Below are 25,622 nucleotides of genomic sequence, written 5' to 3'. Positions count from 1 at the left end.
AGTGGTATGAACCTAGCGCTGTGGAAGTCCAGATCAACCAGATGTTCTCATTATTTGTATTCAGGTTTCCAGAAGCACACGGGCTGCTGCCTAAGGGCCTGACCAAAGGCAGCAGCACTCCAGTTGCTTTGCAATCCCAGTGCAATAGTGGGATCTATTCTCTCTCTAACTGGCTCCTCTTTACTCTGTCTAGCCGCTAGTGGTGAGTGTCAGCCACTTCTCCTTCTCTTGCTGTCATTATCCTTTTGCTTGTTCACCTAGGTTAGGGCTCTGTTTTCCTCCCTCCCCATACGCTATAGCCTTCCCTCCAGTAAGTGACCAGTCCCACTCCCCCTTACCCCAGTGACTGCCTGGTTCTCCAGTCCTCCTGCTGTGACAGGGTCGGGCCAGATGGCTACAGGAGAGTGATAGAAGGCAGATATATTAGCCCCAAATTAAGCAGGTCCCTTTTCCCCGGGTAAGGTAACGGGCGGTTCCAGAAGAATCAGGAACTTGCTCGAACCAATTAAGGCAGGCAGGCTAATTAGGACCTCTGGAGCCAATTAAGAAGCTGCTAGAATCAGTTAAGACAGGCAGGCTAATCCGGGCACCTGCTTTAAAAAGGACCTCACTTCGGTCAGTGAGGGGCATGCAAGGAGCTGAGAGTGAGAGGGTGTGCTGCTGCTGGAGGTCTGAGGAGCACAAACGCTATCTGGCATCAGGAGGAAGATCCTGTGATGAGGATACAGAAGGTGTTGGGAGGAGGCCCTGGGGAAGTAGCCCAGGGAGTTGTAGTGTTAAAAAGCTGTTACACGAAACACTGTAGACAGCTGTGATCCACAGGGCCCTGGGCTGGAACCCGGAGTAGAGGGTGGGCCCGGGTTTCCCCCTCCCCCCATTGGATACAAGAGGAGTTGACCTGGACTGTGGGTCCCATCAGAGGGGAAGGTCCCTGGCCTGTCCCCCGACCCACTAGCTGGGATAACAGGGACTGCGGGGATTGTTCTCCCTTTCCCCCATGCTGGCCAGTGCTGAGGTGAGGTGAGCTGAGTGAACGGCAGGCTTGAGCCACTAGCAAAAGTGGCCAAACTGAGGGCTGCCGTGAACCTCTGAGGCGAGCAAATCCGCCAAAAAGTGCAGGACCCACCAAGGCAGAGGAGGAACTTTGTCATACCGCCCTTATGATTACTGTAGAATTACAAGAAAAGGCCAGAGTGTTTCTCCCCTCCTGTAGAATACACCTGAGAGTTATTCCACACTGATTTAGGGGCTGGCTCACTGACTTGAATACAGTTATAGGCAGGATTCTTCTATAGTAAAATTAGACATGGAAACTTTTGTACATCCTTAACTAATTGAAATGTGATTAATTTGATCGAAAATCTGTAATGCTGAAAATATATTGAGACTAATTAGTTTATAATGAATTCTCTTGGTCACTGTCAGAAGCTTTGGTTGGGGGAATATTCATTCGCATTCATGTAAACTTAAAGTGAGAAATTAGAAATCTGAATTGAGAAAAGTAGAATAAACTAATCTTCCCATAGTACTCAGGCAACTTATCAGATGCAAGTGATTAACTCTTATTTTTCCCACACTCTTTCTGTGGCTTATCAGCTCAGCGTGAGTTCACAGGCTTATTAAGAAAAAAGGAACAAAACTGAGGATCTTCAACCTATTGCATGCAGAAAATAATAAACAACTGAAACGTGGATTAACGGACAGGATGGAGAACTAAAAGACAGATCTGGTCTCTCTTCACCCATCTGGGGGGAATATTTATCATATAAAGTGACGTGTCATCTTCAGTACCTAACAGCTTACTTTTCTTCCTCCGTGTCCTTTATAAATTCATTTTATCTTGTCAAGTTGTTTTACGTCAATTCCTTGCCAACATGTTGCTCATTCCGAGTTTGTGTCCACATGCAGTTATAAGGAACAGCTGTTTCATGTCATGTAGTCGTAGTATACAGCCAGTATCTCATGGTAATGTATTTATCTAGATGCAGAAAATCTTTCACGAAATGCGTGTGCTTAACTGTGCTAACAAAATACAGTTGGGAACGAAATTCACAAATAGGCGAATCGCACATGACAGTTTGCTAAATGCCTTCTCCAGGATTCTGCCTGTGACCAGGACGTAGAACATTAATGAATTTACCTCACCACTGTGGGGTGGCAACATATTGCTTACAGATAAGGCATGGCTGTCAACCGCATTAGCTCTTCTGTTTCAGGCAGAGCCTGGCTACCTAGCGTAGCCAACACTTTCTCTATTGTGCGACAGCCAACAGACTTGGTACTTCAGCCTGCTTGCAGAAACAGACATGACCTTTGCTGGCAGCTGGGGAGTTCCCCATCGCCACCATTTTCCTTTGCCTTTCTAGTGCCAGGTGCAGGGCTCTTCCCCCCTTCCTGCTACTGAGGTTTTCTTAGAAGAATCCCACCCTTTTTGTTTCAAAGTTCTGACTAACATTTGGACATCTAAATGCCAGTCATGTTCCAGGGCTGGATTTCCCTTTGGGGGAATTTCTCCTCAGCTCGGTCTCTTATGAAGTGCTGCAGCATTTGGTGACCCTGCAGTGGGTCAGGGAGAAGGGTAAGCTGAGAAAGCCAAAGGGGAGGCCTGTGCATCCTCCCTCCCTCGCCTTATTGTGTGTCCTATTGGGGAACATGGCTCTGTCTGTAGACAAACTGGAGTTGTCCCTCTGAGCCCCATCTGCGTGAGGTCACCTTGGCCGCCTCCTCGAGAGATACCCGTCAGTTTTTACCTAGACTAATGGGTTACAATAACTTTCATGTAAGCATATACTGTGTCATGCCATAGGCCTTTGTGATGTCCCAGGCTTACCCCCACCTCTGCTCTGCAGGGCTGATGTCAAGCCACGGGACTCTGAGATTCCCTCACCGTAACCAGCTATGCCATGTCCCAGCATTATCCCGTTCTCTTCGCCGGGCATCAAATCTTTGGTCACTGAGTTAGATGCGTAGGCATATCAGTTCCCAGCTCTTAATACTTCAGTGTGAGAATATTTTCAGAAATACAAGGGATAAGGTAGTAATGGAGCCATCAAAACTTATTTATATTCTGGCCCCAGCCAGGTATGATAGAAAAGAATGTGAGTCATTCTGCAAATTGAAGCCATCTCTGAAATTCAGCAGGAGAGAGTACCCTTTGCCAAGGGCCGTACTAAAAGGAATGCCCATAAGCTATTATGGAGGCAAGGTTCTCAACTTTCTCAGAGCCAGCTTTTGTTTGAAGTTAGACCCCGAAATTGGTGCCAGGCTCTTTCAGTTTGTAAGCAAATGGCTGCTCTTGGCTTTGTTGCTCTTTGAAGCTTTGCAAGAATCCACAGGCATGCTATTGTCCCATTCCCAATCTCTAGCAACCCCTGGAAATGGCTGGACCCACTCAGAACAATGCAACCCATGTAGCAAGAACTTGAGTGGTGTTCCCATTCCTTTTTCTGTCCTCAAAGAAGGGAAGGAAAAAGAGCCAGGTTCTGTCTGAACATCTGACCAGGTTCCTAAAGGAGCCAGAGTTCAAAAGGGAGGTTCTCAAGTTCACTCAGACAACCGTATACAGATTATCTTCCATTGACCCATTTACCACCCCACAAACTATTCCCTTGTTATGCACGAGGGTACCACCTGTTCCAGCCCCAATCAATGCCATTCAGTCAGACCTACGCTCTGAGTCTTTTCCATGGTACCATTAATAACAACTTCAGGGAAGGATGGAGTTCATGCCTGTCCTTTCCTAGACAGTTTGCTGATCAGGGCTCTGCATAGAGAGAAAGCATAAACCACACACAGCATTTCCATTTCTACAACATCTTGGATTCACGATAGGCATGACACCAGGAAAATCAATCATAGGTTTGGAGGTGAGGATGGATACCATTCGGTACAAGTCTCATCTTGGAAGAAGGTTGGCAGAAGATGAAGATGGCCATAAAGGAAAAGAACAAGCGGTGCTTCCAAAAAAAAAAAAAAAAGTCCGATCTCTGCAGGAGCCAATTGAGAATGCTGGTGTCATGCAGAGAAGTGCTTCAATGGATCCAAGTTCATGTAATTGTTACCCAGCTACTCTTTTAGCCCCTCTGCATCTCTCCTTATCGCAGTGATTGGCAGATGTCAAGGTCCTATGGCTTGTTCTTCCATTCCTTCAACAAGTGAATGCAGAGAATCAGTGTTTGAAGGAATCCCTCATGAGTGAACCAGGCAGTGCCACCCTTATGGTAGACCCTAACCGAAGATAATGGGAGATAAATGCAGTTCTGTGCTTTTAAAAGCCCATCATAGAGGATCTGGAGACCACCAGCATGCTAGAAAATAATAAGGTAATTTATCTGTGTTTACTTTAAAATTCCCTTTCTTCAGTTTATAAGGACCATGGCCCTGGCCCATTGTGGAAGCAAAGTGGACATCCAGAATACAGATGGAAATTGATATCCAAAACTTCGGGATTATTTTATCTGGGGAAATTATTCCCATGCACTTCAGTAGGAGAAACTTTTCCCTTTCAAAATATTATCATCCCAACTTCTGATGTAGGAAAATAAGATGGCATTGATGTTGGTGTGGAAGTTGTCTCAAGTAGTAGAAACTTCAGAGGGAGGTGTATGCTCCTCTTTCCAGTGGAGGACTGGTCTGCTGCTGCTCACAAGAAGTCTGAAATTTAACAGTTCGATGCACCCTTTATAACAGATCTCCTGACCTTATTACTGTGAGAGGAAATTTTCAGGTGATATTGTATAAATATTCCTATTTTGTGTGTCTCTCTTACATAAAGCGGTACATGATGTATTTAATAATTTACTTGCAGAACAGCAAAGATAACATTTACTTACAGGCTTTTCATGTATGTTAAAGATACATTTTTAGTTCGGTTTTACTGCTGGGAAGTTGTGATCACTGTCTGACTAGTACCCTTGTGGTTGGAGCAATTACAAGGCATTTATCTTTCACACCGTCAGTTGGTTGATTAAACAAGTTAACAGTTTGCTTTTTCCTTGTCCAGGTAATGATTTAGGGAGGGTGCTTCGCTGGGGAGCTGGTTATAGTGGGGAAGATCCCTACTCTGTTCTGATATCTGTAGATGAAGCTGATGAGGTACTTATGGATCGCTGGACCATCCTTTTAGATGCTCAGGAGCCTGTTGAAAGTGCAGAGAATGGTATTTTGGAACCTGAGCCTCCAAAGGTATTTCACCGTTTTGTTTTCTAAAAACTTTTGGTTTATTGCAGGATGAATGAGATCGTCGTGTACCCGAGCGGCTGGCGATTTGTCTTTTATTTCAACACACCTTTGGGTGTTACTGTAATAATTCTGTATGACTTAGCTCAGTCACTAAATCTGTGTGGGAAGAAAGGTAAAGCTGATGTGCTTCTTTGAGTACAGTTCTAAAACACTTGAAGTCAGAGATCAGTTACACAATATATTCTTTATGGACACTTTAGATATTAATTATTTCTCAGGCACAAAGCATGTCTGACTGGGACGGTAAGTGACTACAAGTGCTCAGTTAACAGTAGTCGTGTCTGCTTTCTGAGGTTGGGAAGGAATGGGTTCCCAGCTCAGGCGAGAATAGGTTCTGCTGAGAGGAAGATCAGAGCTACATTTCAGACACCTATAATGGAACTGGAATCCTTACACTTTGTTAAACAGTCCAGAAAGTTGGTTGTTAAAGTTCTGCTAGACCTAACTAAGCTGAGGTTCGGTAAAACTTTAATTTAACAATCTACCTTATCTCTTTCCCTGTCTGCGTATGGTGTCTTCTAAGTGAAAATCTTGCTTGACAGGCTCTCGTGACATCAGATCTCTTTGTTTGGGAAAGGGAGAATGTCGTTTGCAGATGTAACCCTGGGACTTGTTGTTTAAAGTCTGGTTCTGTTTTAAGACAAAACAAGATACAAGATAAAGGAGAAAGAGAGAAGAATAGCAGATGATTACAAAAAAGTGGAGATTCTGTCTTTGCAGTTCAGTTGCTGGAACACCCCAGGCTCAGTGCATGGCTTGTGACTTTATTAGCCACTCAGGGATCTGCCTAATTTTTAAGCAGAATCAGGCTGTGAAGTCATTGTGGTTAGCTTACCACTCGGTCACAACAGTGCGTTGTAAGGGTAGATTTGTCCTGGTTGTCTCAATTGTCTAAAGATGGAAGGCAGAGAGATAGAGAGCGTATATGTGCCAGGAGGAAAAATGCTGTGGTTGAAACTGACACACTGAGGAGGATTTAATAATAGAAACATCAGGTTCGCACCACATGAGTTGCTCAGGGCACAGATGTGAAAATGTTGGTATTCTCTGGTTCCGTCTTCTGGTCTGGTGTGTTTAGAACATCTTTCAGGATAAAGAAACGAAGGCCACATGATGTGATGGTAAATCCACGGGTGACAGCTGTGATGGTGATACTGTTAAATGCTTCCTTCCATGCACAAACAAGTTGTCAAGTTCTCCCCTATAGTGACACCATGAAGGGAAATATGAAAAAAAGAATGTCTTCAGAAATTGGTTTAATCTGGGACAACGAATGCTACAATTTCTCAGTCATAGTCATATGATTATTAAATGGTAGCACTAGGTGGAGCTAAGATTGTTTAGGTACCGTAACTCTGCATTTCGATGCTTTACCATATTTGGATTTCTTTTAAATGTAACCTTATTAATTGCAAATGTCCTGGGTTTGGAATGCTTGGTTTAGGGATAATTACAATATCCCTACAGTGTTTTTCACCCAGAAATTACTGATAAATACTCTCAACCATAGCTTCATTTTAATGTTGTGTTTTGTACCGGGGCTGTGAGAGAAAATGTACTCCTAAATTGCTTTGTGTGCGGTGACTTGAAAAATCTACAAATGTCAATTTCACTGAAAATGTTCAATATCAATATGGGACACTCTGCTGCGTACATTTGAGTCTCAACGGTATCCCACAGTATACTGCTATTTTTGTTTTGTTTTTCAGATTGTACAAATGAACAACTATTGTGGCCTTGGAATTGATGCAGAATTGAGCTTGGGCTTTCACCACGCTAGAGAAGAAGAACCAGGAAAATTTAATAGCAGGTAATCTCAGGAAAAACCTTTGCGGACTCAGTGTTCATAGTACCACATGTGCCGGGTCTGTGTATGATATAACAACTCTACAGGCGTTAACAAATAGTGCTGTGTGATATGGTGCACACACCCCACACACGTCAGGGAAGAGTTAATGGCCTACTTACTTGGGTTGGTGAAACAGCCCTGCCTGAAGCAAGTATGAGGCTTTGAGGGAAGTGCTGAAGAGGGAGAGCCCAGCTCCTGGCAGGAGGCAAAGCAGATCTGCAGCTTTCACTGCAGGCTGCCTGGGGCCAGGAACTAAGAAAGACTGTGGAAAGGTAGGCCTGGCCGGAGCCGATTGCCTTCTTTGGCTGCCAGCAACTGACTTAGGCTTGCGTGAGCCCTGGTGAGGTTGGAAGTGTGCACTTTCCTGGGACACTGCAGAGCCCAGCAGGGCTGCCAAGTGTGGTGAGGGTGGAGCCCGGCAGGGACAGAAGAGTTTACGTTTCTTTGTTCTGGATTTGGGGAGCCCCTGGTGGGGTGGAACTTTTACAGGACCTTGTCAGAGGGCTAAGTCACCTCAACCGGGAATGCACCCAAGGGAGGGGGGATCAGCTGGAGACCTGGAGGACAGAGGCAGAACCACTGCTCCACTCCCATAAGGGGGCATGCAGGGAGGGTACTCGGTCACATGGTGCTTCCAAAAATGGAAAACAAAACATCAGGATACAGTCATAGCCATGTGACGAGTGTTAGTCTGCCAGATTTTTACAGTAAATACCATGCTAGAGGCAATCAAAAGTACAATGTTTGGGAAGCAGTTGGCCATGGTTTCGAAATTTACTTCTTTTCCAATAACTTTGATATTAAAATCGGTGATCTAGGATATATGGCAGCTAGTGGCATTTGTACAAGTATGTACAGTAGTATAAAGTGGGGAAAATTCAGATCACAAATACTCAGTGTCCAGAATTTTCTTTGTACTGGAGTGTGTGTGTGTGTATTTATGAGCTCCCATGGAACAGATTGTTATATAACAATCTGTTTTATTTATTTATTTGTTACAATCTGTTCGGTCATAAACACCAAAAACAAACAAACAAAACCCCAAAAACCCTCTTCTAAGAGCACCAAGAAAAAGAAATAGCCTCTGTATGTAATTAGTCAATTCAACAATTCTTCAACATCACTTTCAGTAAGTGCAATCCACCAGTTTTATATCCATCTTTGATTGTGCTTGAAAGATCCTTTGATTTGTCTTTATGATACCAGCACAAACCGTCATAATCATGGATTAAGTAAACCGTAATTATTTATATTCAGAAATACCGCAACCAGTTATCAATATTGTAAAACATTATCCAGTTCTCTCCCGATTACAGTTCGATATCAGTATGCTCAAGCAGTCTGTTTTTCTCAAGAGTTAGGATAATGAAAATCTACTGTTCATGCTCTCATACATAACAAAGTACGTGGGGAAAATAGGACTTCACACTGTGTGTACTGCGTAAGAGTAATACATTCAAGAACTATATTACTTAGAAAAAAAATTAAATCTTCTCCAACCCTCTGGATTGAGAACAGAAAATAACAGGGATTGACTATAAAGTGTAACTATAACAATGCACAGAGAAAATAATTTTAGCCTTGTGTGTGTGTAAGTAATGTCAAGTTACACAGACATTAATGTACAATGTAAAGTTACACAGACATGTATTTAGATAGTTCATACAAAACCAACTACATTAAAAGAACAGCAAGGTCGCAAAGTGAAGTACTCAGCAGTCAGGAAATGATGCAACCTTAACTTCTTTCTTTGTACCTAAGCAGCATGATACCATATGACAGTATTTTTTCCACGGGACCCCTGTCTCAATGAGTGCAGAGATGAAAAGGTTTCAGAGTAGCAGCCGTGTTAGTCTGTATCCGCAAAAAGAACAGGAGTACTTGTGGCACCTTAGAGACTAACACATTTATTTGAGCATAAGCTTTCGTGGGCTACAGCCCACTTCATTGGATGCATGCAGTGGAAAATACAGTAGGAAGATATATATACACAGAGAGAGCATGAAACAGTGGGTGTTACCATACACACTATAAGGAGAGTGATCAGTTAAGGTGAGCTATTACCAGCAGGAGAGAAAAAGACTGTTTGTAGTGGTAATGAAAATGGCCCATTTCCAGCAATTGACAAGATGTGCGGAACTGTAGGGAGCATGGGGAAATAGTTTTACTTTGTGTAATGGCCCATCCATTCCCAGTCTTTATTCAAGCCTAATTTAATGGTGTCCAATTTGCGAATTAATTCCAATTCAGCAGTCTCTCGTTGGAGTCTGTTTTTGAATTTTTTGTTGTTGTAATATGGTGACTTTTAGGTCTATAATCGAGTGGCCAGGGAGGTTGAAGTGCTCTCCAACTGGTTTTTGAATGTTATAATTCTTGATGTCTGATTTGTGTCCATTTATTCTTTTACATAGAGACTGTCCAGTTTGGCCAATGTACATGACAGAGGGGCATTGCTGGCACATGATGGCATATATCACATTGGTAGATGTGCAGGTGAACGAGCCTCTGATAGTGTGGCTGATGTGATTAGGTCCTAATGAACAGAAGATGAACAGTACTCTGTGAAGGGAGGCAATGGTTCAGTTTGTCTGACATGAGTTATTGTGTATGTGTTTGGAGATGTTGTTCAGTACATCAGTGGGGGATGAGGGGGCCTTGATGGTAGAGAAGAAAGGGAAATTCCTCCTAATTGATGATACAAGGCAAACATGAATTGTTATAATCTTAAAGAAAATTCACATATTGTGTATATACCATGCTGTACTTACCGCTTGGTTAAGTTTGTTGCTGAATGTTACTTCTCATTAAAGTTAATTGATAAATGTAGGTATACCGATCCAACTTTTTAAAATGAAACCTTTGTGATGGAGCAAGGCCAGATGGCTACAGTAAAATAGTGAGGAACAGGTATGTTAGCCCCAGGCTAAACAAATCCCTGGTACCATGGTAACCAAATGGCAGTTGCTCCAGGTTAATCAAGACACCTGGGGCCAATTAAGATCTTTCTAGAAGGCAGTGGAGACAACTACATTGATTGGGACACCTGAAGCCAATCAAGGGCTGACTGGAACTAGTTAAAAGCCTCCCAGTTAGTCAGTGAGGTGGGCGTGTGAGGAATTGGGAACAAGAGGTGCAAGGAGCTGAGAGTGAGAGGGTGTGCTGCTGCTGGAGGACTAAAGGAGTACAAGTGTTATCAGACACCAGGAGGAAGGTCCTGTGGTGAGGATAAAGAAGGTGTTTGGATGAGGCCATAGGGAAATAGCCCAGGGAGTTGTAGCTGTCATGCAGCTGTTACAGGAGGTACTATAGACAGCTGTGATCCACATGGCCCTGGGCTGGAACCCGGAGTAGAGGGCGGGCCCGGGTTCCCCCCAAACCTCCCAACTCCTGATCAGACACAGGAGGAGTTGACCCAGACTGTGGGTTCCACCAGAGGGGAAGATCACTGATGTGAGCAAATCCGCCAATAAGCGCAGGACCCACCAAGGTAGAGGAGGAACTTTGTCACACCTTAAATCAGCCAAAAAACCCACTACATGCATATACTCTTCACAGATGTATTCTGGTGGGGATTTTGCACTATTTTGTATTCAGAAACAAAATATCTATGATACTCGTATCTGGAGTTTAAAATATGTGCACAGCTTCCCAGGGCATTTTAACTTCAGCAATGCGTGTTTGATACAAAGCCATATGATAAAGTAAATCTGGGCCAAACTATCAGACGAGAAAGCTTTAGTTTGAAAATCCAAGATGCTTTTAGCTACTATTGAATAAGTGTGTGATCCCACAACAGACCGCAATTCAGGAAAGCATCTCTATTCAGGACAGCGCTAAGTGCATACTTAAAATTAAACGTGGGCTTACGCACTGGCCTGAACCAAGGCATTAGACTTGAAAATACTCTGAAGCACGTGCATGTCTATGGAGTGTCCATGCAGAGAACTCTTTCTGCCATGCTTTCTCTTCTATTGTCCTTCCTAATGCAATGGTGCATTCCGTATGGAATTTGGGACTTGGTCTTACTTCCCAGGCCAGGTAGAATATAGTGCTTGGTTTTGGGGGTAGGGTTAAAGTATCTTCTCTCAGAATTTCAAAGCTTTTTTTTGTCCCTCACAAGCATTATGCGTATATTGACTTACACTTTAGGTTATTTTGAAAGGTCAAACTCATAAGTAAAGGAGCAACCCTGGGGTCTTACATGTTGTATATTTCTCTTTGATGTTTAACGATAGATATTTTTTGGTCATATTTGGTGTGGCTACTTGTACAGATGGTCTTTAAGAACTTGACTCTTGTACTTAAGTTTGCTTGCTGACATGCAGTAGTACATTTTGAACATCTTTATTTTATTTATATATATATATTTTTTTTTTGGAAAATCATGCTGGTTTTTGTGTGGCATGGAGTAGCAGTAGCTTTCTAGTGACATAATTAGTCAGCAGAGTTTATAGTGTAGGGAGTATAATAATGACATTCTAAATAGCTTTTGTGTATCTTGAGACTGTGTTTTTCCTCCTCATATAGCTAAAAGCACATAGCAGTTCATATGCAACGCTCTAAGGAAAAAAAAAACAGGAGTACTTGTGGCACCTTAAAGACTAACAAATTTATTGTAGCATGAGCTTTCGTGAGCTAAAGCTAAAGCTCACTTCTTCGGATGCTTCGGAGCTTTAGCTCACGAAAGCTCATGCTACAATAAATTTGTTAGTCTTTAAGGTGCTCTAAGGAAAGACAGGAATAGGCTCCAAGTGTTTTTGCTGTAGGCATACTGAATTAACATTCGCAGCAGCTGCTAATGTCTCATTTATTAATTTGCTTTAGATGAAATGTAGCCACATGTACATTTACAATTCCGTCTCTTCTGGTGATTTTTATCATGCTGCACCAAATTACAAATGTCTAGTAATGGGTGACACTATAGGGGGTTTTAGTGTCATGTGTTTAAGAGTTGTACATGAGAGGAGACAGGACAAATTCCCAAACAGAATGAGATTCGTGTGTAAACAGGATGAGATTGGCCGGTTCTTTGGAGATCTGTTTGGAAAACCGATTTTCCATCCCACAAAAATCTTTTTTTTTTTTGTCCCCAGAAATGTCACATTTGTTTGCAAAACAAAATTTTGAAGAAAAAAATCATTTCATGTCAACTGAAATGTCATTTAGATTTTGGGATTTTTTATGTTAATTCGTTTTTATGCAAAATAAATTTTAAAATGAAAAGTCCTTTTGAGATGAAAAATTGAAACTTTTCATTCAAAAAATGTCCTGTTTTGACATCTTCGAAAATTTGGTTGAAATAAATAAGTTTCAATGAAAAATTTGGATTTTGTTGAAATGGCATTTTCAGATGGAAAACTGAGTTGTGATCTTCTCCATTCAGCAGAAGTACTTGATTATTGCTGCCTTTCAGACATAAATAGATTTGTCACAAATCACCTTAAGGTTGTTGTTAATGGGTATATAATGACTAATCAAGGAGATGATAAAGCCAAAATTAATGTGTTTAGTAGGCGCAGCTGCCACTGCTAATTGTAATTGTTTGTTTAGCACTTGTAATGTACTCCCCAGGGAGCCGTGAACCATAAGCCACTGTGTTGCCTCACCAAGGGAGAACTTTGCCCTGGCTTAATCTATGACACACCAGTTTTGGTAGCCTCACCAGTCAACAACCTGAGACTCTGCCAATCTTAACCTTGCCTTGCAGGTAACATCCAGTGCCCCCAAGGTTCCCAGAGATGTCTCTTCAGTGTCCAGTCCCTCTCACTGGTGATCACAGAATTTATAGAGTCTGCTGTCTCCAAAGAGGATATGCTCTTTATCTTATACACAGCACAGAGATGGCTTTATAGTAAAAACAAGTTTATTAATAATGAACATAGATTTAAATGGCACTAAGCAAGAGAAAAAGAGACAGGTATGGGTACAAATAAAACAAAAGTAAAAACATGCTTTCTAGTGTCTACAACTTAACAGTTCACAGTCCTGGTCTCAGGCAATTTCTCACCTACAGTCAGTTCCCAGAGTCTTCGACCCACACTGCTGAAGGATCCACCTTTCACGGATTCCAAGAGCTCTGGCCTCTTTTGTTCCTTAAGTGATGGATATGTAAGGGGTTCTCTCCCCTTCTTCTTGTAGTCTAGTAAACCTTTTTCTTCCTGGTCACTTCCCAGCCCCCCTGTTGATTTGCATGCCATTGTAACTTTCATTGTCTCGGGCATCACCGTGCTCAGTTTACTTTGGAGACCGGCAAACCAACGTTCCTTTGTCTAGGGCAAACTTGTTTGTCAAGTCTGCCCCCAAAACATCTTTTAGTAAAGTATTCCCAGCACATGCACACAACTCTTTACACATCATCTGTACATACATCACACAGTGATAGTATTGACCATGTGTTACCAGTTTTTACATGATACTTAACAAGACACAAGTGGTGTTTGTGGCCACCCCCACATCAAGCTGCAGTTGTTCTGTTTACTGATCCTGAGGCATGGTGCTGTACACACTGCTTGGATGTGCTTGCTCTGCTCCTGCCTGTACCATGAGGGCAGGAGACTGGACTCGATGACCTCTCGAGGTCCCTTCCAGTCCTAGAGTCTAAGAATCTGGGAGGCAAAACTGACATGCTGGTCCTCTCTAGAGAACTGAAATGTGTGAGGAGGAGTATTAAGGTGTAACAGCCCTGGTGCTCCCTGGTGAGGGGACTTTTGGCAGGCCCCTGTGGAATTCTGCTGTAGAATCCAGCTTTCATTTTAAAATAGAATGTTTCTAGCCCTCCTTTTTGTGACAAGAACCTGGAAAATGTGAACCAATGCCTGAGGTCTTCCTGAATCTGCAGGAAGCACGCCAGAACTCACAGGTGTTACCTGCCTAGCTCATCAGGGCCTTGCTGGACACAGCTATTCCATGGCATTTTTTCCTAGAAAGACTTCAGGGGCAGGGATTTACCCGCTGAAGCGGCCGGATGCCTCATGTTTTATTTTCTGTGTATTAGTCCCATGGAGTGAGCCTATGGGGGTGCCTACAGTTCACTTCTCCTAGCTAAGGTATTAAAACACAACTTTGCCCTGTCTACATTTATAACACGTTACTTACTGTATTTACCAAGCCACCTTTAAGACTTGTCTAGACTAGCGAAAAGCATTTTCTCTGTGATATTTGCATGGCATGGTAAATCTTTAAACCTTCCTAAATAAATAAATAGTTAGCTAATGTGCGGGGGAGGTGAAGGAGGGGTTACATGTTTTAATTAAGTGCTATTTAAAACATGTTAGCACACCTTACCCAGCTAATGTTTTTAAAGGTGCTAAACAGGAGCTGCTGTAATCCTGCTAATGTAGTGTGGTCCTTTGCACCTATTTAGTGACTAGAGTACCACAGGGGTTTGGTCACTATTACTTGTCCACTATTACTGTCTGCAAGCTAGTGGATCTGATCTTTTAGCTCAAACAGTAGAGATTCGTGCTTTTAGATCTAGAGATGCCAGCTTCTCTCCCTGCAGATGACTTATCCATAGGTTCATTTTACTAACTCGATGCTAAACAGCACTTAATTAAAATGCATTAGCTAAAATACCATTTAAAAATATTGTAAACAAGGGGTTAACCTTTTCCTCTGTTTTCTTCTCTGTAAAACTGGAACACTTGCGTAACTACATCACAGAATGGTTGAGGGTTATCAGTATAATAAGCATTTAGAAATTTTTGTCACTACAGTTTGGGCAATTTATATTTTCAAATGACTTATTTAGCTCTCTGTTTATCCAGACTCTTGACAGTTTATGGGCACAGTGCCAATTTTAATTATTCTGTGTTTTCACACTCAATTTACAAAGTAGTAGATTTTGATTAAAATAAAATTATTTTCCAGCAGGAAGCCTTCTGAAAGGCAGTTCTGAATCTTTGTGTTCTGTGCCTAATGCCTAAGTTGTCTTTCTCTCTATTCATTAAAGTCGATATGAAGTAACAGTTTATCACCTGAAATAGCTCAATTTGTTGATTAAAACTAGAAGATTTAACTCAAGAAAACTTTAAATGAACGTGTTCCAAAATTAGAAGAAAAGTGTTAGTTTAAATGAGCATGATTAAAACAGTGCCACAATATAGTGTCAAACCTTGCAGTGACAGAGTGCTATTCTGTTCATAGGTTTCACAACAAAGGAGTATATGTAAAAGTTGGACTGCAGAGGATAAATCACACCAGAAACCTTCATAAAGAGATAAAACTTCAAGTGGACCAGCATGAAGTTGAGTTACCAAATATCGAGGGACTCATTTTCATCAATATCCCCAGGTAAAAATTTGAGAAATGAGTCTGTCTGTACACACCAAAAACCCTGTTGTACTCACAAAAATCTCTGTGATCATTCGGACTAGACGGAAGGGGTGTTCTTTCCTTTTTTTGGCGGAGATTTTCAAAAGTACTTAAGGGAGCTAGCTGCTCAACTGTTACGAGATTTGGACAGATAACTTGCTTCAGTTCTTCTGAAAGTCCTGGCCTGAGTTCATAGAAACTAACCCTCGTTTTTCTAGTGTAATGAGAACCGCTTTGCTATCTCTGCTCTTATTTCATTACATTTATTTCTAGTAACTTTTACCAACTCCCGTACATTGCATGCAGGCTTTCTTTTTGTTTGCACAAATGTATAATAGTTACTGAAAGGGCTGCCATAGTATTTAACTGTAGCAATGGTCTTAAAAGGCGCTATTAATTAGGGTTCTCCGTTAAGAGAAGTTAACGAGCTGTGCCTTTTGTTCTAATTTAGGGCCTGGCTTCAACAATTTAGAGATTTTTTCTCTTTTTAAACCTATCTTTTTTTTTATTCCTGAGAAAACTAGAAAAGGGAAAAAAATCATATCCAGTGTTGAGCAGTAGCTGTGCATTGGAGAAGTAAACATACTATTCTTACTGGAAATGCAAGTATTTTCTAGGAAGAAAAATTATATTAATTTCCTACTGGCAGGATTTCAGTGGAATGATTTGAAGTGCTTAATTCTACAAAGCTATTTGATACCTAAATGTAATAATTGGATAGAGCAGTTTCTCAGTATTTAGCTTCCCTCCAACATATCGTGTCTTCCGAAAGAAAAAATATATTGATATTACCAAGAACTGTGGTAACCTTCTGAGTAGTAATCATGAAAGTTAAGGCTGCACAGATTTAACCTGTGGTTTCCAGCAACCCAGAATAATCTGAGACTGTTTCCCTCTTATCTACTTTTCCCCAACTGAAAACCTACTTAGGCCTCCCTCACTGCTTCCACCTCCTCCCTCTCCCACCCCCCAGCAGTGTTATCAAGAGGTTACCAGTTTTTAGAAAGGCAAATACCATGTTTTGTAAAATGGAAAAGGAGAAATACATAACCCCACTCAAGGAGAATCTGTGGAAGAGGAGAATGGCTTCCTAAATTGTTAACAGATCCGATATGTTGATGCTGCTCGAGTATTGTCAGATTCCAACATACTCTCAGCAGCCATGTTTGTGTGTTCTGCTCCAGTTGGGGGTCTGGAGCTGATCTCTGGGGATCTGACCATGATAATCGATTTGAGAAACCAAGAATCGATGATGGCTTACTGGAAGTCGTGGGGGTGACCGGTGTTGTGCACATGGTAAGTCAGTGCTGTGCCTGCTTTTTGTTTGTTTGGGGGCACTGAGCAAGTGAGAACAGTGACTACTCACTTAACCCATGGTAAGCATCTCTGTGAATTTGCCCCGCGGTAAATATTTTGCTCGCAACACCTTCAAAAAATAGTTTTAGGTTGTAAAATGAAGCACTCAAAAGTCAGAATACAAATTCCAAGAATCTTAAGAATACAAAATATTAGTCAAGTTAAGCCATAAAAGTAGTAAGCTGTGGGGCATTGCCTGTGACAGCAGTTGGAGAGTGGGCGTAGACAGCTTTTGAAGCCTGCTCTGGAAATCCTTGTTCAGGTGCCCAAATTCAGCAATATGTAGAAGGAAGCTGGAGCTGGATGGTAAAAAGTTTTAAAGGCACTGAGGGGTCTGCTGTACCTCTTGTTCAAGTAAATGGAAATGCTCCCAGTGATTTCAGAGGGCTTTGAATCAAGCCCTGAAAGACGTCCATATAAAGAATGGGATTGTTTAATTTAGAGAGATGTTAGCTGCACAAAACAATGAGAGGTATAGATTAGGTCAGTAGGGTGCTTTCAAAACAGAAGTGGATGGTGAATGAAATTTCAAAGGCTGATAACTAAAAAAATCAGGTTATAATGGGTAGAGATGGCTTCATTTTTGCTTCCTTGGTTGCTTTATTAGGCTGTGGATAATTGGTTCTGCACCTATTGTTCCAGCTTAACAATTTGAAACTCATTTATTGGACGTTTGCTTTTACATCCCTTTCTTCCAAACTTGTTACATGTATGTAATGTGGTGGAAGCCACTTATAATCTTATTCCACATTGTTCATAAGCTTCTCAATAAAATTATAAGGTGAAAAATGATCAAAGGAATTACTAGCATAATGCATTAAATAACCTGCGACATTTATTACCTTAAGATAGCAAAATCCTATGATGTCAGAGCACTTAACAGGATGAAAAAACAGACTTTATTTGAATTTATGATATATTTGATTCTGTATATGATTTTTAAAATTCATTATTTTTTAAGCAATTTAAAATCTCATTATTTTCTATGGGTCTTTTAGGTGTCTTCTGTAACAAAATAAAAATATTTTGAACAAATCCTGATAAATGTTGTATGCTGAGGATAACAATTACTTGGACTCCTTTATAAATGTAGACCTCAATCCTACAAACAAGTTTGCAGCAGCAGGGAGCCCCTTTGAGTTCAGTGGAGCTCAGCCGAAGTTAAGGTCCATTGGCTTGGAGCCACTTTCCAGATCAGGGCCTTGCTGTAGCATGGGGTTAATACAGGTTTTACTTTTTAAAATTTCAGGTCATAATTTTGGAATCTTCTAGGGGGGAGAAAGCTCAGCCAGGAAAAGGCCAGGATGTACTCCAGCGCTGCAAAAGTCTTAAGCAACAGCATGATATGCACCTGTCCTTGCTTTTATAAGGCTTATTTGTGCCAATAAATACTAGAGAGTTTTAGAAAATAATGGCAGTTCTGATATTCTGATAGGGTCAAGTACAGGGCGGTCTGCGATCAGGGATCCGCATAGCCCAAGGATCTTACTTTCGTGTTACGCTTCTGAAACCAATACCCGTTCAAGTAGACGGAGAGCCCTGGATCCAGCCACCAGGCCAGATTATCATTTCTGTTGCTGGACCAAAGGTAAGCTTGCCTCGGCAGTTTGCTTTGTTGCATTAGAAAAATGTAAATGGTCACCATTCATGTTTGCTCCTGTTTGTTTTTGTTCCTTAGTCTAAGGCATGCCATTTGTTTGACTCATCTCCTGCTATTTGTCTGGCTCTTCATCCTCTTAGTGCATTTCATTTTTAAGGTTCTAATCAGCATAATCACTGTTGGATGAATATACACTACGGAATCTACACCATGAATCATAGAATATCAGGGTTACATTAGTTAAAGGGCCCATCTACACCAGCAAAACTACAGTATTGAGGGATCATGTTTAAGAAAACATCCCCCTGGGGGTTTTGTAATGTGGCTTAGCCTTGCATGAGACAGCAGTGAGCCATGTTCTAATTACGTTGTTTGCGTTGCAGAAGACCAGGGTTATTCAGACAATCCAGGAACATGGTGTATGGCGGGACAGTGCACTCCCTGTTCAGGGGTCAAGGAATCCACTAGCAAGAAAGTGGAGAAATGAGTCGTATGAGCAATGAGAGGGGAAGCAGAGGAGGGGTTGGGGGGTTAAGAGTAAAGTTTCTCCCATCCAAGGAGTTAAAGTTTCTGCTGACAATGAAGCAGCCAAATGATTCTTTTGCACTGTCAGTGCATTTGATGACTCCCACACACAGAAGTTCCTTGAATGACCCCTTTAAGAACGACTGCAGAAATCTGTTGCTACAGAAAGAGTTCCAGAAATCTCATTGAATGCCAAGTTTTTGTTGTGAGAAAAAAAGAGGAGTTTGCAGAATGTGCCTCTATTATTTGAAAAGTATTTGCAGCTACGCAGAGCTCTTCTTCAGGTTAAAAAAGAGCTCTTCGTAGCTCGAAAGCTTCTCTCTCTCACCAACAGAAGTTGCTCCAATAAAAGATACTACCTCACCCGCCTTGTCTGTTTCAAAGTATTAACCTTTTTTGTAAAGAGGCCAGTGTATAAAAACTCTTCCCTTCCTGCACAAGAGAGAGAGAGACACATTTTGCAATTTGGAGTCACTATACAGAAACTGCTCTTAAATGCGCAAAGTAAGCAAACCAAAAATTAGGCTTTTCTTGACTCTGTTAGTCATCTTGGGTGATATAATTATAAGAGGTTAAAAAAAGACAAGTGAGAGTTAAGTTAATAGTATCTCTATTAAATTGCTTTTCTGTTGCAGCATTAATGTATATTTTATTCATTACTAAGCATAGCTTTCTTAAATTTGCTTGACTAAAGAGATGTTTTGTTGCTCTCGTTAACCGTCTCTACAAATGTTTTATTTAAGGTCCACATGTTGAAAAAATCCAAACAGAAGCAGAAAAAAACTGGAAGCTTGAAAGAGACAAGACCAGATAGTGTATCAATCACTGAAGTGGGACATTAAATTGAGCAGCCCTTTACAGAACAAAAGCAGCCCAGCTACTGTAGATGAAAGGAGCCTGCACTGTACAGCTGTGTGCAGGGGTTTGGTAAAGAAGGGTTCCTAATGAGCCTGCCCTTTATTCCACTGTAGTAGTACTGTGTTCTGCTTATTTTGTTAAATGATTGTGCCTCATTAGGTGGCTGACGCACACCTACTCATATACCACTAATTTCATTTGAAATGTTTGCCTTTGGTTGCCTTCCCTAAACCATTGCCCGGTTTTTGGTTTGTACCAATAGATAACACAGATCTACCCTATGGAACTCTTCACTCTTGGTTTTGCAAAATTTTCATTTTGTTAAGAAATTTCTAGCCTTTTTGTTACATAATCTTCCATAGACAAATCATCGCAAGGTTCTGTTAAACTAACCCTGAACAACAGTCTTCCAACAAACAGAACTGTAGTAGTTGCATCTCTTTGTTGTTGTGCTGTGACCTTCTTGGGTAAGGCCAAACACCACAGTTTGAGGCATCGCTGTTTGAAATCGTTACTTGAGATGAATAACTGTAGTGATAGTGATCCCGACGTGAAGAGCACTGTCTACAGAGGAGAAGAACTGCGCTGAATCTGCGCTCAAGTCAAAATGGCTAAGACAGTATCGTTTCAACGTGGTTTACATGGACAAAGTGGATGGGGACAAAAATATGTTTTAAACAGATATGAAATGGTCTAGCCTCTTCCAGTCATCAAACACTGTGGAAGGGCTGGTAAAGTTCAGCAGCTATCTCTTGACTAAACGGGGGCAAAGTTTACCTCAGTAATATATGTAGACGACAAACTTCTTGGGCTCTTATTTTTCTCCCCTGCTGAGTGTTCTACCTTTGGTGACTCCATACATCTCCACAGGTCCTCATCTGTCTTGTTTCAAATTAATTTTAAAAAAAAACCCTATATGTAAATGTATTGTGACTATGACTTTCCATACAAGCTCCAGAGAGGAGAAGAATGGGTACTAACTCTGGCGAAAACGACTGTTTTATTGACTATCAGTTCACTAAGGCTGTCTCTCTACAAGGGGCATGATTCCCCTCCTACGCTAGCTCGATGAAAGCTAGCGTGAGTATACGTAGTAGTGGAGGCATGTCTGAACTTTACCATGTACAAACCACCCTGAAATCGGCGGGCATGTGCTCGGCACAGCTAAGCTATGTCTCTGCTGCCCGTGCTACCATGGCTACACTACTATTTATATCCGCATTGGCGCTCATTGAGCTACCGTGAGATGTGTACGCGAGCAGCGGATTCACACCCCTGGCTTGGAGAGTAGACATAGCCCACGATACGTGAACGTAGAGGCAGGCTAACATTAAATGGAAATACACCATAGTTTAATTCCTTGAGTTTTTTATGAGGCATAGTGTGTGTTCAGTAAGACTGTATGTCTGGCAGCATGTATGTCGTGTGCTGTAGAAAATGCTGTGGCTTCAGATGACCGAGTATTTAGCAATAAAGTAACGAACGGCCTATTTTCCAGTATACTTCTGAAAACAGCATTCCTGCAACTGTTTAGCCACGGTTCTTTCTTGCAGGCTGCCAATGTAGCTTAGCATTTGGGGCATGGAGAAGGGGTGTAGGGCCAGATTCTCAACGCTATTTAGGCACCTAACTCGCATTGATTTCATTGGAAGTGGAGCCTGAGTACATTTGAGGATCTGGGCCATAGTGACTGTACTGTAATGTAGCTGGACCAGTTTGTGTTGTAAGCCCACGCTAGGGCTTGACTATCCTCTCAGAAAGGTGATCTGGTGCTTGTCCACCTGCTGAAGACTGATGGGTCAGGGTGTTTGAGAATGCTGCCCAGCCCCCAGGCTAATGTGCTGAAGTCTGGTAGAACACTACAGCTGTTGTCCACAGCCATTCCCGCATGCGCATTTCTAAACACCCCTCCTCTTTCCATCCCTCTCAACTCACCATTGGCTTGAACAGCAGTGTGGAAAGACGCAGAACCATTATGGTGGAAGGAATTTGTACAGTCCTACCCCACACAGGGAAAGGGGACTAAGATCTTTCAGTGTTGTGTCTGGTAAGTCTTGACCAATGGAACTGTTCCCAGCTATGTCCTCATGAACCTGAGTCCTATTAGCAGGCGGCTAGGCACACTTACCCTCGGCTGTAGAAAGAACTGATGAAATACATGATAGCCACCTCTGCTCGGGGGGCAGCAAATCAGAGAAAAATGGTGACCGCATTGTTAGCGTGGCTCAATGACTCAAGCAGAGGCTCTGAAAAGACTCTTAACGTCGCAGCTTGTGGAATGGACCGTCGAAGCCAGGTCCCACGTGAGGGCCACCTCCAGGATGGCGTTCGGCCGACCGTAAAATGTGCAAAAGCCCAGCCTTTGTTTAGCAAGCAATTGATGCCGGTGTTCTTGCCAGCTGTCCCCTTTTCATGGTCTCCTCAGCAAGTGGTTGCCAGTCAACGCCCGCAGCGGTTGTTTTCTACCAGTGTTATAGACACCTTCTAGTCATGCTTCGGATGTGGCTAAGGCATGGCAGTGGCTTTGATAATTGGCTTACTGCCATGGACAGAGCTGAAACTTCAGTGCAAATGTGGCTTGATCTAACAACAGTTTCTACCATCCGTCATCAAGAGATGACTTATGGGACAGCTGCTCCTCTTCCCCATGTGTTGTTACCGTAAGGGCACTACAGTACGCCATCCCCTCTTATTCAACATCAGAACAAGATTTCTGTTGAGGGTGAGATATCTGCATGCTGATGGTGCAGATCCTTCATGTGCATCTTCCCTCTTCGAACACAGCATCAGCTCCACTTCGGCGCTTGGAAATTGGTACGTGCATGAATAGCAGGCGGTTTGAGCTCAGCTTGAGTGTGGGCACTTCTGCTGAGAGTGGGAGGAGGAAATTATTGTATTTCAAGCTGTCTGCTGTCGCAGGGTGAAATCAACAGACTAAGGAAATACATCAATGCTCCTGGGTACCCAAGGCCCAACAGTAGCCAGGAAAGCTGCCTTTAGACTTTACGTAGTTGAGAGATTGATTCTGTTCTCTCTGATGCAGCCTAGCCATGGAGATGAATGTTTTTGTCATCTGCAGACTCTGCCTGAGTTGACTGCAAAGACGATGCAGAAACAGAGGCCTCTCTCCTTCACGTACCACACCAGAGAGCCCATCTCACCAGTGCGCCATTCCTACGCTGGCTCCAATTGACACTCTGGATCTGTTTCATGCTGCTAGTCCTGACCTTCACAGATCATAATGTGCTCAGTCCTATCTCTTTCTCCCGCTGCCCCATTGCAGTGACTGTTATCTGAAATAGTGTGGTTCACAATCCCGAAGGTGAAACTCTTTGGACAGCATATTTTAAGTGGAAGACATTTTGGCTGTGGAATTTCCTGCTATCTGGTTGGTATAAATGCCAGACTCTTTCCACACTTAGAGCACAGTGCAAGTTCCATCTCTTTGTGCATACCTCCCATAGTCTGGTGCAATAGTGCTTTCCTGGCAGGCAGCCACCAGAGAGGACACTGATAGGGATAGAAGAAGTGGTGGGAAGCTTCTGGCCCTTGCTCATGCAGAAATGAAGTCTGACGTATGTGGTATCTAGACAGTTTGGTGATTGGCACGTTGGAAATGAAAACAGATAGTATTTTTTAAAGCTTAATGTTCATGGCCTTTCTGTCTCTTAGTCTGGTTCTGAAATATCTTCTGTATGTTTTCAAGACGCAACAGATTTTTGGGCAAGTGGAATGGAAAAGTGAATATACACAGAATAAGCAAACCAATTGAAAAACGGAGAAGAACTCTCTGGAGTTACTGTTTTTAAGCTGTTTCAATTTCAGGTATTTAAAAAGGCTAAGATGCTTAGGGAATTGTAGAGTTATAGCTTTGTTTTTATCAAAATTACACCTGCTGTGTGTGGGGATAGGGTTAATCACGTACAGTCTTTGCATTCATATTAATTACTCGGAGGCTTCCCGCAGAAAGGTGGCATTGCTTATAAGTTACGTTAAACATGTGTAACAGCTGATAATTAGGTTTTATGTAAATCCAGTGAGATAATGCAATATAATTACATTTTGATGGTCTAATGCATGGTTCATACCATTATCAGCTCTGAGTGGAGAATGCTGTAAAATGTGATAATTATATAAACTTACGGTAGTCCCCCGGCCAGTGCTTAAAATAGCATTAACAAATTTGAAGCTAGAGTGGTTTAGAAAACGTGGCGCAGAGAGCTCAGAAACGATATTGAGAGTGAGGTTGAATCCTGGTGAGGCTGGGTTGTACTTGCAGGTGGTCCTTGTGGGCTCATCGGGAGACATACACTGTGCTGTCCTTTGTCCAGGCCCCTGCCCGATTACCACCTCTGCAAGCCTCAGGGCACACTTGTATTGCCTGTCTGCTTCCTGCTTGGAAAGTTGCATTTGGCCTGTACCTCCTGGCTTTCCAGCCCTTGTCAGTAGGGGAGGAGAAGGAGGTCACTAAAAGTGCTATTCAGTATCTCAGCTTTCCAACCCAGGCCAAACGCATGTTTAAGGTATACAGTCAGAGATAAGTATGTTATTGAATAGTACAGGGTAAGGACAAAATGTCTGCTCTGAGTTTTAGCCATAACTTCACAATTTCTGGCTTTTATGGTTGTAACGTATTCCCGCAATGTTATTCCAACACTTATGGTTTGGTTTAGGGTAGTATAAACTTCTACTTAGTGATGCTTAATCTAAGTTGATCTTCGTGAACTTAGTGACTCATTTTGCCAAAAACGATTAAGTCGTCTGGGCGAATTGAACATCTGGTCACAGTATATCTTCGTGTGGATTTAGCTGGGTGACTAGGTTCCGATGTCATTTGCTTCTCATCCTTATTGATAACACACAAGTGGTCTGAGGCTTTACTTGCTGGTCCGTGAGATACACCGTCATTAAGATTCCCCACACAAACCTCATGGATCTAAGGAACCTGTATTTTTCAACAAGATTCACTGGTTATAAAATCCAGCAATGAGTTTAGAATTCAGCATCAGCATATATTTTAGCTTTACCTCTGTATATCTTCCTGTAGATTTTAATCAGGCCATGGATATTAAACTAAACCACAACTCTTCATGTGTAAAATGTTTAATGAAAAACTAGGAAAACCTCTTAGTAGTCACAAGACTGTAAATAATGAATGAAACTCTTATGAATGGATATTTATTCATTTAATCCTTCATATCCTATACAAGCTTATTGTGTAAGTGGCATTTTTTAAAAGAGTACCTTGTCTACTCAATCCAGATCCTAACTATTGGATGAATGTTTGGATGGTGGATGCGTTTATGCATGTATGTTATTTACCCAGTCGCCCAACCTATTGTTGTGTAAGTACAGTCATTGCTAAACATTGCCTAACGTCATACAAAATTAAACCATTGTAGTAAATGTATATATCTGGGGCAAATTGTTGAAAATGGTGAGGTTTAACAGTGATAAAGCTATAGCAGTACAAATGCTTTAAAATGTACCCTAGCATTGCCTGATACTTTGTGTATTTTGTGCAGTCTGTTTATCGTTCAGCTGGATATTTTTTTTGCAAAGTGCAGTATTGCAACCTGGAAATAGAATTTTTTTCAATCTACAACACAGGCTGCTTTCCCACCGCCACCACAATGACTGTGTGCCTCTGCCATCCTCCACAGGCGCCATCTTCATGTCCTTTGTTCTCAGCCCTTCTGCTGAAACTGATGACTAATTAGTGCCAATTCTGATGGTGCTGTTTGATCTGAACGCTTGTCCACTAGCAGCGGGTCTGAGACCACCCACTCATTTCCACTTACGTCCTTCAACAGCCACGAAATGCAAAGATCTTCCGTTACTACTGACCTGGCTCAGATTCAGATGGGGAACTTTGGCTCC

At 42.0% G+C, this 25,622-nt stretch overlaps 1 protein-coding gene across 1 annotated transcript in view; it reads left to right on the top strand.

Moving 5' to 3' along the window:
• Positions 1-21,340, top strand: part of DGKQ (diacylglycerol kinase theta) — a 139,586-nt gene extending 118,246 nt beyond the window's left edge. The window contains exons 18-23 of the mRNA XM_045020267.1: positions 5,003-5,184; positions 6,951-7,051; positions 15,236-15,382; positions 16,588-16,699; positions 18,195-18,347; positions 19,628-21,340. Of these exons, the coding sequence (XP_044876202.1) occupies positions 5,003-5,184; positions 6,951-7,051; positions 15,236-15,382; positions 16,588-16,699; positions 18,195-18,347; positions 19,628-19,726 (794 nt within the window). The 3' untranslated portion in view covers positions 19,727-21,340. The remainder of the gene's footprint in view (positions 1-5,002; positions 5,185-6,950; positions 7,052-15,235; positions 15,383-16,587; positions 16,700-18,194; positions 18,348-19,627) is intronic.
• The last annotated feature ends 4,282 nt before the right edge of the window (positions 21,341-25,622 follow it).

This window comes from Mauremys mutica, chromosome 6, assembly GCF_020497125.1.
Source record: "Mauremys mutica isolate MM-2020 ecotype Southern chromosome 6, ASM2049712v1, whole genome shotgun sequence".
Lineage (NCBI taxonomy): Eukaryota > Metazoa > Chordata > Testudines > Geoemydidae > Mauremys > Mauremys mutica.
This window is presented reverse-complemented; position numbering and strand designations above follow the sequence as displayed.